Source organism: Heptranchias perlo, chromosome 18 (assembly GCF_035084215.1).
Source record: "Heptranchias perlo isolate sHepPer1 chromosome 18, sHepPer1.hap1, whole genome shotgun sequence".
Lineage (NCBI taxonomy): Eukaryota > Metazoa > Chordata > Chondrichthyes > Hexanchiformes > Hexanchidae > Heptranchias > Heptranchias perlo.
In genome coordinates this window covers 41507952-41519283 of record NC_090342.1, presented here as the reverse complement: position 1 = coordinate 41519283, position 11332 = coordinate 41507952, and the positions used below count along the sequence as shown (strand labels likewise).

Sequence of the window (11332 nt, the reverse complement as noted above, 5' to 3'; positions counted from 1 at the left end):
TGACATATTCCCATCATTCGCATACATCATTACAATACACCCACCCACTACACAATGAAATTCATTCAGAATCTTAGCAACTTTCATATACTTGAACATGTAGCAGTGCAAGAACATGAATACATCTCACATATACATCAGATTTTGTATGGTTCATTCATTTAAGTAATTATTCAGCGCTCCCAACACAAATTGGGCCATGCACAGAGGTGATATATCTGGTGCAGCAATAGATTTTAAGAGTTGCCTCACAGATTTTGGCAACTGGAACTTGGCTGCAGAAGTTCCATTCACTGGATTGCAAGAGATAACTGAGGGCAGTGCTAAAGCGCAGAAAAGAGGGAGGACAGCCTCCTTTAGAGAGAGAGTCCTGCAGGTGATGCTGAAGAAGGTGCAGCAAAGGAGAATTGCCATCTTTGGGTTGCAAGGGCTTCCTCCTCATAGGTTTGCTGTCCGTGCTGCCTGGGAACAGGTTGCACAGATGAAGAAAAAGTTTAACACGTTGAGGATGTTTAACAAGGTAAATGTACGTTGATTGTTCTTAATTCAAGTGCAATAGTATGCCACAGCTACAAAGCACACTATCACCTGAATCAGCTATATCTCGGTTTTAAACACACACAATCATCTGGCAACACATTAATCTTTCTCACACAATCACAAGGCAGCCCACATTAATGCATGGTACACCATCCAGCTTCCAAGGAAATCCTCCATTGACATGGATCACTTATCAGAAAACTTGGGCCTAATAATTTTTCCAATGGCCTAATTGCATGCTCATTGACTCAATAATAAAGTCAATAGCCTTAGCAAACAAGGTACGTAATGTACATAAGTCAGTTTGAAAGAAGTCAGTTGCATAGAAGTTCATGGCAGTCATGACTTTCGCTGTCACAGGCAAAGCCATTCCAGTCCTGGATAAACTTTGGTCAGACTGCTGGAGACAGAAAAGTTCTGAGACTGCCTGGTGAAGAGCAAGTGGCAAAGACAGATTTCCTCAGATATGCTCAAGTAACTCTAGTGGTGTCTGTATAGCTGCCTCCTTGGATAAGATTAGGTCAGGTCAAACCACCTCAGATGCAGGTGTATCTGCTTCTGCATATTCCTGTGGAATTCCTCCTGGTTCTCTAGCTCCCTGTGAGAAAGAGGAATGCCCATCCTGCCAGCGTACAGTGCTTAAAGTGACAGTAAAACTCACTTGAATTGTAGACAATCAGTAAGAAAGTGAGAAAAAAATAAAATGCAAAATTTAAGATCTAAATGGGAAAAAAATAACAATCTACCAATCTAAATACAATAAAAGCAACCCCAAACGTCAAAAATAGTCACTCAAAAGCCAGGTAAACAAATCATTATGAAATTTACTCTCAAATGCCAAGAATTGAGTTTGAAAATGTGCACGTTTTATACATTGCACGTTTGGGGCAAAGCACGTAAATTTCACAGGCAGGAAGCCTTCCTCATTTACATGATTTCTAAACACTTAATGAAACTAATAAACACCAACGCGAGTCTTCTGCGAGTCAATACTGCCCACGAAGAAAAAAACTGGCTTGCGATCCTAATCCAAAGTAAGCAGAAAGCATCTGTCTGTAATTTTCTGACCCCCATCTCTAACCACTGCGCTGGGCACGCACATGAGTGACTGACATATACTAGAGGAAAATTTAGCCTTAATACACATGAATATCACAGAACAACAGGAAACAGATTAGTTTGCTGTCCATACGACATTGCATTAATGTGCCCAAATACGCGGAGACAGTACTGTCACTCATTACTGTATCAAGTAGAAGATTAATGCACCATCTGGTTAAGGTCCTTCCATTCTAGTAGAATTCCGTCAGCTAGCAATAAAACCATCTACAGGAAACTGGTTTCAACTTCATTCTAAGTGCCCCCAAAAAAAAACATTTGTGCAATACCGGCTTTCCAAATAAGTTCAGTACATTCACGAATAGATACTTGCTCAGAAGACTGCCTTGTGGAAAATGTGCATTGCATTTTTATTGGGTGCCTGATATTCAACTATAATGTCTGTTCATACCTGACCAAGAGCTGTTTGAGCTGTTCTTCACCCAGGTGGTAGCTATGGTCCTTCAGCACTCTCTGGAAATCATTTACCGTCACACAGCCATCTTTATTTTTATCTAGTTTAGCAAAGGCCTCGTTAAAGCCTTCGTGGTGATCCCTGAATTTAGCTCTTTTGGGTCAAACAGAAAACAACACAGGTTGATGCATAACAATCAAGTTCCATACTACTGCCTTGTTTGTTCAGTAGTAACACAAGTGCACTTAATAATTTGGGTTACTTTCATCAGTAATAATTCCTGACAGTAATAATTCAGAAAGTTTTCTCTTACTGGATGACGGAGAATTGTTTTCATTCATCTCCTGTGTCATGGGGCAGTTTAATTTGAAAAAGGACAATTGCTCTTTTTTTTAAAACCATTTAGGAATTAATTATTTTATTTTTAAAAAATTGTTCTCCTATGAGCAACAGATAATCCATTACAAGAAAAAGTTGTTTTAATTAATTTTCTTTTTTAGAAAAATATGCAATAGCAAATAAGCAATTTGAACTCTTGTCTTATTGATCATGGAATCATTCCAGTGAGGATTGTAGCAGCAAATTTCAAATTGTGCACACACATTTCAAATGCTACCCCCAACAGATGATGCATTTCTAAAGGGATTTGGGACATGCTTTCTTGGAAAACTTTGAATTTTTACATTAAAAATGAGGCATTCTAATTAGTTTCGAATATTTTTCATTGGTATTTAATTGGAAAAAAAAAGAAAAAGTAAACTCAATTGTTACTTTTCAACTGACTAAACAGGAAATTACAACAACTTGCATTTATATAGTGCCTCTAATGTAGTAAAATGTCCTAAGGCGTTTCACAGGAGCGATTTTCAAACAAAATTTGACACGAGCCACACAAGGAGCTAGCTATTAAGACAGATGACCAAAAACTTGGTCAAAGAGGTAGGTTTTAAGGAGTGTCTTAAAGGAGGAGAGAGGTAGAGAGGTGGAGAGATTTAGGGAGGGAATTCCAGAGCTTAGGGCCTAGGCAGCTGAATTACTTCCCCAAAAGCCACCTCAACAATCACTCTTCCCCCTTCAACTGCACCCCAGTTCACAGACACTCAACTCCATCTGGCTCCAGGTTGCAAAGACAGTGTATTCCCTTCAACCCTACCCCTACCAAGTTCACAAAGACACTCTCTCCACCCTAACCCTCAAAGTTCATGCTGGCACTCTGCTCCTTCTCCCCCTCAATTCAAACTGGTACTCTTCTTGCAAATCTCAGTACAAGCTGGTGCTCCTCTCCCTGTCCAATCATCCTCTTAGGCTTCTCTTCTCAGGATTCAACCTGGCACCACTTCTCCCCCAGCTCAAGCTTCCACTCTTCTTCCATCCCTCCCAGTTCATGCTGACACTCTCCTTCCCTCCTCAGTTAATGCTGACTCTCTTTCTTCTTCACTCAACACTCCCCCCCCACTTCCCCTTTAGTACTGCTAGATGTCTCCTTCCTTGCATCTCCTTTCAGACACTGCCGCCACACTCTACATTCCCCAAAGCACCACTCCCGGTTTATCCTCTTTTTCTCCTTCGAAGTGCTTCCCCTGCCCCCTAAAGTATAGCTCCACAGCTCCTATAGGTGGTCCTGCAACTTCACACTTTAAGTGGGAATTTGTGACTTTTGAAAAAATTCCCACTCACAATGTGCAAGGTTGGGAATTGCATAGCAGCAACAGGAAATAGGAACCGGCAGCGAAGCTTTGGGGAAAGGATGGGGGAGGGAGCCGGGTCTGTGCTGATTTTACCCACCAGACATGATCTTACAGCTAAAAACAGAAAATGCAGGAAGCACTGTCGAAAAGTCGACAGTGAAACATTAACTCTATCTCCCTCTCTCCACAGATGCTGCCTGACCGGCTGAATGTTTTCAGCATTTTCTGTTTTTATTTTAGATTTCCAGCATCTACAGTATTTTGCTTTTTGTTTTAGTGCCTTCAAAGTGCTGATTGTTCATATCAAACATGGATAATTGGCATTTATGCGGTCTTCACTGCAATTCTGATGCTTGAAAATAATTTTTTCTCTGATCAATTTTGATCCTTCTCCTTATTCCTACTCTGCCAGAAACCATTACCTTTCACAATGGCGAGGCAGAGAACCTCCTCCTGGGCCATTATTACTGCCACTCATGAGTTAGCCCTAGGTGAATCCCCACATCTACACCTATGCCCATGTGTCTCCCACCCCCCATTGATTTTTCATTCCCTCCAAAACACAGCAAGTGGCTACCTCTGGGTGTCACGCCCAAATAGGAAGACAGAAATTAGGAGCACACTATGTGGGGAATCACAGGAGTACCACTCTATAGTGCAGTTCCATGCATGTTAACGTTTGGGATGATTTTGAGTTCTCTGAGCGCGGATCACACAATGAAGATAGGGCTGCAACACTGTAGCCCCAATTCTCTGCCCATGCTCCCCTGTCAAGTGCAGAATTACCTCAATTCTTTCACTTGGAGTTTGGAGTTTTCACAGTAGCAATGATAGGCATCATACAACTAAATGCATTGACACAAAATGGTGCCAAGCTCAACAATTCTAAATTGCCTTAGCAGTCCATTGGCTGTTTCAATAGGAAAAGGAATTTAAAAAGTGCAGTATTCTACTTACTTGAGCTGTTTTTCTAACTCAGCGATGTCAAATTTGCTTGTCTGTAGTTTCTGTTGTTGGGTGATATCTGTGTGGAACTGCTGTTGCTTGTCGGAATGATCCACTAAGCTGGTTTGGCTTTCTTGAACAATTTGTTTGCTGTCTGTCTGGATTTGTGATGCAAACCTACTCCTAAGCTTCTGCAGGAACTCTAGATGAGTCAAATAACCTCTCTTATCTGAATCATACCTGTAGGACAACAAAATGCACGTAAAGGGAAATTATAAGTATGTCCTACAGGGGTAGAGGAAGTCCTATTGTTCCTCCAGACTGATGTGTTTTGTAATTCAGTAAGGATAGGCATCTAAATGGTGCTGTGGAACAGAGAAAAGACACTGACGAGTTGATCTGAAGAATGAAATTCGGAGTGAAATTTCCACAGGGGTTCTCCCTATCGCCCTCCACAACATCAGTGGAAGATTCATGGAAACCCTAGAGAAATAGCAGTAACAGTGTTTATGCTATTTTTCCGGGGTTTTTATGGATCTTCTGCTGAAGTTACATCGCATGATCAGGAGAACCCCCCACCCCAGCCCACCCCTGGAAATTCACTCCCTCAGTGTTGAATTGGCTTATTATCCTTTATACCTTGTTATGATACAAGTCATCATCCACTGTTATTTGATCCAGCACGTGAGTGCAAAAGACAAGGCTGAAGCGTTTGCAAAAATCTTCAGCCAGAAGTGCCGAGTGGATGATCCATCTCGGCCTCCTCCCGATATCCCCACCATCACGGAAGCCAGCCTTTGGCCAATTCGATTCACTCCACGTGATATCAAGAAACGGCTGAGTGCACTGGATACAGCAAAGGCTATGAGCCCCGACAACATCCCAGCTCTAGTGTTGAAGACTTGTGCTCCAGAACTAGCTGTGCCTCTAGCCAAGCTGTTCCAGTACAGCTACAACACTGGCATCGACCCGACAATGTGGAAAATTGCCCAGGTATGTCCTGTCCACAAAAAGCAGGACAAATCCAATCCGGCCAATTCCCGCCCCATCAGTCTACTCTCAATCATCGGCAAAGTGATGGAAGGTGTCGTCGACAGTGCTATCAAGTGGCACTTACTCACCAATAACCTGCTCACCGATGCTCAGTTTGGGTTCCGCCAGGACCACTCGGCTCCAGACCTCATTACAGCCCTGGTCTAAACATGGACAAAAGAGCTGAATTCCAGAGGTGAGGTGAGAGTGACTGCCCTTGACATCAGGGCAGCATTTGACCGAGTGTGGCACCAAGGAGCCCTAGTAAAATTGAAATCAATGGGAATCAGGGGGAAAACTCTCCAGTGGCTGGAGTCATACCTAACACAAAGGAAGATGGTAGTGGTTGTTGGAGGCCAATGATCTCAGCCCCAGGACATTGTTGCAGGAGTTCCTCAGGGCAGTGTCCTAGGCCCAACCATCTTCAGCTGCTTCATCAATGACCTTCCCTCCATCATAAAGTCAGAAATGGGGATGTTCGCTGATGACTGCACAGTGTTCAGTTCCATTCGCAACCCCTCAAATAATGAAGCAGTCCGAGCCCGCATGCAGCAAGACCTGGACAACATCCAGGCTTGGGCTCATAAGTGGCAAGTAACATTCGCGCCAGATAAGTGCCACGCAATGACCATCTCCAACAAGAGAGAGTCTAACCACCTCCCCTTGACATTCAACGGCATTACCATCGCCGAATCCCCCACCATCAACATCCTGGGGGTCACCATTGACCAGAAACTTAAGCCAGCCATATAAATATTGTGGCTACGAGAGCAGGTCAGAGGCTAGGTATTCTGCGGCGAGTGACTCACCTCCTGACTCCCCAGAGCCTTTCCACCATCTACAAGGCACAAGTCAGGAGTGTGATGGAATACTCTCCACTTGCTTGGATGAGTGCAGCTCCAACAACACTCAAGAAGCTCGACACCATCCAAGATAAAGCAGCCCGCTTGATTGGCACCCCATTCACCACCCTAAACATTCACTCCCTTCACCACCGGCGCACTGTGGCTGCAGTGTGTACCATCCACAGGATGCACTGCAGCAACTCGCCAAGGCTTCTTCGACAGTACCTCCCAAACCCGCGACCTCTACCACCTAGAAGGACAAGAGCAGCAGGCACATGGGAACAACACCACCTGCATGTTCCCCTCCAAGTCACACACCATCCCGACTTGGAAATATATTGCCGTTCCTTCATTGTCGCTGGGTCAAAATCCTGGAACTCCCTTCCTAACAGCACTGTGGGAGAACAGTCACCACATGGACTGCAGCGGTTCAAGAAGGCGGCTCACCACCACCTTCTCGAGGGCAATTAGGGATGGGCAATAAATGCTGGCCTCGCCAGCGACGCCCACATCCCATGAACGAATAAAAAAAAAAGATTGCCTTTTCATCTATCGATTTATACTGCAGTCCAGCAACCCATTCAACATGGAAAATGGATGTTGGAATTCTTATGCCAATTCTGTCAAACTTCACAACTCCACAAGTTGGCCCAAACCCAGATGTAGTTTTGAGACATGGATAAACTGGGAATCCCAATCACTAAACGAGCCCATCAGTCCCGCGCATTTAGAAAAATGGCCTCCAATCTACATAAATAGTTTTATTTTCAAAACTCTGGAATTCTTCAACTAGCCCACGCACATCAGCCAAGGTAGGTAGTGGAAAACATTACACAATGTGGAGCTGAAATTTGACAAGGGCCCTCCAATCTTCTGCCAGAGTTACAGCACGAGACTAGTAAAACATCTGCAAAATTTCAGCCCCTGTGCAATGTAGCTATGGGAGAACGCACTCTCCTTAACTGCTAGCTACCAAAAAAAGAAACACTCCTACAATAAATTAGGTGGTTTTTAAGCTAATTGTAACAGAGATGTTAGATTCACATTTCAACTGTACTGAATTGAACTTTTGTTTACATGTTAAATGGCAGATTGAAGAAGTGACTGACTGCATTTTAAGATATATAAACTTAATAAAAATAATCTCAATTCAAATAAATAAAAGGATTTGTTGTAGAGTCATCAATAATTATATATATTTGTAATGTTTTAGTTGATAGTTGCATACGATTTTGTTAGATGCTCATATTAAATAGAGATAAGGGGGACTGGGTAGTGTAGTGGATTAGGCACTGGCCTCTCACCCAAGCAGTAGCTTGTCCCCAAGGCACAGAACTGCCTCTAATTAGACCTCTTTGTGTGAGAAATTTTTGAGGTAAAGCTGTTTTTTTGAAATTGGAGCTGAAGCATATTGTGGGAGCAGAATAGAGAGAGCTTTACTCTGCCTCTAGTCATGCTACACCTGATCTGGGAATGCTTAATACTGACACTAGGGGCTCAACTTTTAAAGTAAAAAATGGGTGGGTTGGGGGCAGGGGGGCATTGAAAATTGCCACCATTTCAGACCTGCCCCCAACCCATCTCCAACTCATCCATTTCCGGTTTTCACCGGGGCAGGAAGAGAGTCGGGCGACCAGCCTGCTCCCAGCAGGCGGGTTGGGCCTTAAAGCCTGTCAAGGAGGCTTCGGGCCTCCATTGTTCTTGAATCCCCGATTTCAACCCCGGGCGGCCAGAATTCGCAGGCCTTCTGTTTTCCACATTGTGAAAGAGGCGAGAGGGCCTGAGACTAGCAGGTAGGTGACTACAAAGGCACACAGCTTGTGGGCCTGGAGGAGCAGGAGCGCTTCCCCAGGCCCAACAAGCCTACCTGCACTGACACCCCAACAATCGTGGACACCCAACCCCTGATCGCGGACACCCCTCCCCCTCCCCCGATCTTTCCCACCCGACCTCCGATCCTCCCACCCCCGACCCTCCCACCCCGACCCCTGAACCTCCCCCTCAACAATCGCGGGCCCTCGATCCCGAACACCCCCCGATCCCATCTCACATAACTCATGATACCCTTGTTAACCTATGCCCACCCATGCCCCCCCATGCAAACAAACAAAGACTTACCTGAACACGTCCTCTCCCTGGTAGGTCTCCCGTCCGACTAAATCCAGCCCGTCAATCAGGCCAGTCAGTCGGACGGGAAACCGACAAAAAAAAATAAAAGACGTCCTTACGATTTTGACATAAGGACGTCCGGGAAACCCGTACTAATGGATTTCCTAACCTCAATTTGACTCCCCCGCCCGGTTTTAATATTGAGCCCTAGGTATCCGAAATGAAAATGTTCCATTCCCAACGATAATTTTTTTTTAGAAAATGGTAAAATAATGGATATCCAGTTTAATTTATTTGATGTCTTCATCTGAATTCAAATTTTTAAAAAGCATTACTAGTTTAATAATAAAATGAAAAATTTGGCTTCTGTCCACTAGTCACATTAAGTTTTAAAAAGGAATTTTCCAACTTGTAGCTATATAACACCTTTGATGTAGAAAAACATTCCAAGGATCTTCACAGGGTGTAATCAGATAAAAATGGATACCGAGCCAAAGGAAATATTAGGAGGGTGAGGTGAGTTTTAAGGAGAGTCTTCAAGGATGAGAGAGGGGTGGAGGAGAGGGGTGGAGGAGAGGAGAAGGAGGTTAAGAAGAGGAGAGGTTTAAAAAGGGAATTCCAGAGCATGGGGCCTCGACAGCTCACAAACACCATTGGTGAGGTAAAACTAACTCCCATGTTTCAAAATATAGTTTGCTTATGATAAGTAAAAGGCTCCTCTGATGATTCAGTTGGCCAATGCACTGCCAAATGTGGAACGGAGCCACCAAAACTATAAGGTTTCGTGGTCTGTGCTGATTGAGCTGATCTTAGATAGGCCAGCAGTTGGGGTGCTACAATTGGTGTCATGGCCCTTGAGCTAGGGAGTGGGGGAAGAAAATAATCAAACAAAGTTCCTGCGTCTGATCACTATCTGGTAGCTTATGCTGGGAAGTGTGTGTACATGGATGTCAAATGAGGGAAAGGTTGGGTGAAGATAGAATTCGGTTAGGTTGTAATGTCCCCCATTGTTGAATAACCTGTCAACATTCACTGTCTAGGCTCAGACACAATGAATGACCATTTCAGGTGATTGTTGGCACCAGTGCAACTGTACAGCAGCAACAGGAAGCACCTTCTGGAGAGAAGGGGAAAAAACGGAAAAGAGGAAGAATTAAAAGTTCTTACCAAGACCAAAGCTTTTCAAATTGTTCAGGTGAAATTGGAAGGCAGAACCGGTATAAAAGATCCCTTATATCCTTCTTTTGCACAATGAGGTTACCATCAGAGTCAAACTCTTTAAAAGTCTAAAAAAAACAAATAGAATTCTACATCATTTCATAATTGACATACGTTTGTACATTTATTCCTGATTATAAGGGGCAGATAGTATTACAATATTTAAAACCAACACAATTTATCATTAAGACATTTTCAAATTGGAAGAAGACTATTACTTAGTAACACAGATCTTAGAGAGTGGAAGGATTAAAAAAAAGTGTTGTGTGACTAAGCAATACAAATCTCTCAGCCAATTACAGTAGAAAAAAATGAGCCAAAGGATGTTATTATATCATCATTTTACACTTGCATTTCCATCTCACCTTGGTCAGCTCATGCCATCTTGTTTTGGCTTTATTAGCTAGGTAGTCATGGGCCTGCTCACAGGCCAGGCAAGTACTGTCTTCATCAAGTCTTGGGCTGCAAATAAATGAAAGTCATTCCAGTAAAGACAAGCTTGTATGTTTTCTAAGTCACATCCAGTAGGTTGCAGAACTCCCCCAATACCTCATGGGTGAAACTCACTCCTAATATACAGCTCCTCAGTAAGGTACATATAGGACCCATGTTGCCCGTATATTCTTTGGGGAAGGGGTAATATATGATGGGGTGCACCCTCCTTAAATGCTGCATCAATTTTCTTTTCTCCATCCTCTGCTGTTACTCCTCCATTATAATGGCATAGAATAGCAAGCCCATAGGAAATGCCACATCTGATCCTGAGATGCCCTCACTGTAGTCTCAGATTCCCAGAAACAGTGAGAAGCAAGTTTAAGGTTGTGTAAGTAGAATGGAGAAGAAAAAACATTGCTCCTAAAAGTCATTCCTAGCTGCAGTAATTGCTCCAAACTCCTCAGGCTCAAAAACTGCTTACTTCAGTCTCTCTCTCAATCCTGGCAACAGCTGCACCATATGATTTTCATCGTAAGCGCACTGCGAGCATTAAAACGGGAACTTCGGGACTCAGCACTACTTGTCCTCATTTTAATATATTGTAATGAACTCACTCAGGACTCCACGGGCAGAGAACAGGAAGGGCCAAAAAATGTAAGGAAATTTGGGGGCGGGGAAAAAACAATTATGCGGCAGAACACCAGTGGAAACAGCTTTCGTCCCATTTTGCTGGCAATTAAGAGGCCCAGATTCTATGCTGAAAGTACACAAAAAAATTTGGGAACAAAAGGACAGAGGAGTTATGAGTCGCTTGCATCATAATGACATCAAATAACAAAGTGCTTTCAAATGTCTCATATCGCATGTGTTTGCAGCAAATAGAAAGAAGGGTTTACCGCACTCTAATGAAATTAAAGAAACAAAGAATGCGCAAGTATCTAAGGCAGTGAGACGCCCACCTAAGGAAAGAGACATGAAAATAGGGGAAATTGAAAAAAGACACAGAA

General features: G+C 43.4%; 1 protein-coding gene across 3 annotated transcripts in view; it reads right to left on the bottom strand.

Annotated features, from left to right (window-relative positions):
* The window catches only part of efcab6 (EF-hand calcium binding domain 6), a 108394-nt gene that overhangs the window by 18590 nt on the left and 78472 nt on the right, over positions 1-11332 (bottom strand). For all 3 annotated transcript variants that reach the window (XM_067999787.1, XM_067999788.1, XM_067999789.1), the window contains exons 21-24: positions 10256-10352; positions 9840-9958; positions 4699-4926; positions 2051-2206 (exon numbers count right to left, since the gene is read on the bottom strand). In XM_067999787.1, the coding sequence (XP_067855888.1) occupies positions 2051-2206; positions 4699-4926; positions 9840-9958; positions 10256-10352 (600 nt within the window). The remainder of the gene's footprint in view (positions 1-2050; positions 2207-4698; positions 4927-9839; positions 9959-10255; positions 10353-11332) is intronic.